The 2,056-nt window shown below is 37.4% G+C and overlaps 1 protein-coding gene across 1 annotated transcript in view; it reads right to left on the reverse strand.

The window, feature by feature from the left end:
* The window catches only part of LOC101863661, a gene marked incomplete in the record, with an annotated part of 27,502 nt that overhangs the window by 4,157 nt on the left and 21,289 nt on the right, over positions 1-2,056 (reverse strand). The window contains 1 exon segment of the mRNA XM_005095640.3: positions 1,069-1,145. Coding sequence (XP_005095697.2) covers positions 1,069-1,145 — 77 coding nt within the window.

Genomic DNA, 2,056 nt, shown 5'->3' on the forward strand with positions numbered 1-2,056 from the left:
GTAAAACGTGTAGTGTTACACGTCATCACAATGGTGTTCGACTAAAACACCACCTCTACACTAAGTTCAAAATCGGAAATTCAGAACAGTGTCAGTGCGGAATGGGCAATAACCAAACAGGAAACCATCAGCAGCTGCAAGTCTGCCTAATGCTCAAGACACATAATATAAGTAATATTGGCCCAACCCGAAGCAGAGAGACCAACTATACTCTACGGGGGCCTGGGGGACATTCGACGAACAGCAGCCCTAGCACTGCAGATTGGGATGCCCATTACTTAAGATAAGATAATATTTTTATTTTTAAAGACGGACATTTTTCTTGGCTCAACAGAACCGTACAAACACGACATCCAGGTATACATAAAAATTAAATTGTAATACATTACTTTCATTAAAACTGAATTTGAAAAGAAAAGTAAAGCTGGCACAATGCACATAATATCAACACATGATGGAGAAGATCTTCCCTTATTTCTCTTTAATTCTGAAGAGACATTATTCCCTTTTCTCTCTTTCATTCTCTTTCATTCTAAGAAAGTCTTTCCTTATTTCTCTTTAATTCTGAGGTCTTCCTACATTCCTTTTTGACTCTAAGAAAGTTTTCCCTTATTTCTCTTTTATTCTGATGAGGTTTTCCCCTACTTCTCTTGGACTCTGAGGATGTTTCCCTTTTTTCTCGTCGATTCTGTATTGCCCTCAAACTGTGCTGTGTATTAGGTTCTTTCAAGACACTTCCTGTTTTAATAAGAGTTTTACACCACTTGCAACATAATTAGTTTCATAAGAGCCGAAAGTTTTAGGTCTTACAAGAGAGGGAAAAACCCAAAATAGAAGTAGAGACGAGGACGGCAGATGTTTGCAAAAAAAGAAAAAGCAAACAAACTCAGAGCACCTGTCAAACAACCACTAAGACACTTTCATCTGACAAGAAAAGACAAAAAAGAAAAGAAAAATTAATATTTCAATTTTTTAAAAGTCAGAAAAAAACAAAGAAAAAAATATCAAGAACGGTAAAAAAACCGAAAACCAATCTTAAAATAAAACAAACAACACGAAAAACCTCACGCTTTCTCCGCCTGAGGGTCAACGGGCGCACCTATCCCGTGTGAGTGTGGATCTGACAGTTGGAACATGAATCCACTCTAAGGGAACAACGCGCATTGAGGATGCTATTAACCGCCAAATTTGATAATAAACATAAGTAGCATTTGTATACTGCACATTCCTGCTCAACAGCAAGTTTTATACGCTTTATAATCTACATTATTACCCCAGCAGACCTGATGGCATTCTGAAGCAATCTCAACTTCCTGGGAAGCATACAGTGCAAGCAAGATTTTACAGATGCCAGAATGTTAACTTACTGAAAAGATCTTTCGCAGTCTATGTCCGGGTACCAAGGCCTACTTTATAAGCTGATATAAGTAGGCGTTGCCATTTATCCATTCATACCTGAGTGAACTGAAGAAAATTCGTGTACAGTTCCTTTCCCAAGGACACAACCTTGGCCCTGAGCCTCGAGTCCCCGCTCGCACGATCTGACGATTACGGACATTGTTTCGTGCTGCACCTGGTACTTGCAGTCAATTTGTCGTCTTCAAACGATTTTAATTTTGTTATAGTAAATGTTTACAGCCTTTGCAACACTATTAAGTCGAGGTAGATTAGAGGTGTTACTTGAGAGTAATATACAAAGAAAAATGAGGAGAGATAAGGCCGATAATATATTTTTGGTAGAAAAGAAGGAGCAAACCACAAATAAAGAAATACCCGCCAATTGCAAGATTCAAAACAGTTTGACACATCTGCAACACAATCGCATTACGATGGCAATTTGTTCAAGCTAAGACAAAGCAGGAACATTTTTTGGAAGACAAAAACAAAACTCTCTTTATTCTTGTAAAAATAAAAATTGTGTATGCGTTATGTATCTTTTTTTTTTCTTTTTTTCCCAATACATAGCACCGATATAGCCATAGCGTTTGAATTTTGACAGAATATTTCTCGAACACTTGCAATCGAAACTTCTGAAAGTGGAATTTAAAAAAAACGA

This window comes from Aplysia californica, unplaced genomic scaffold, assembly GCF_000002075.1.
Source record: "Aplysia californica isolate F4 #8 unplaced genomic scaffold, AplCal3.0 scaffold00109, whole genome shotgun sequence".
Classification (NCBI taxonomy): Eukaryota; Metazoa; Mollusca; class Gastropoda; order Aplysiida; family Aplysiidae; genus Aplysia; species Aplysia californica.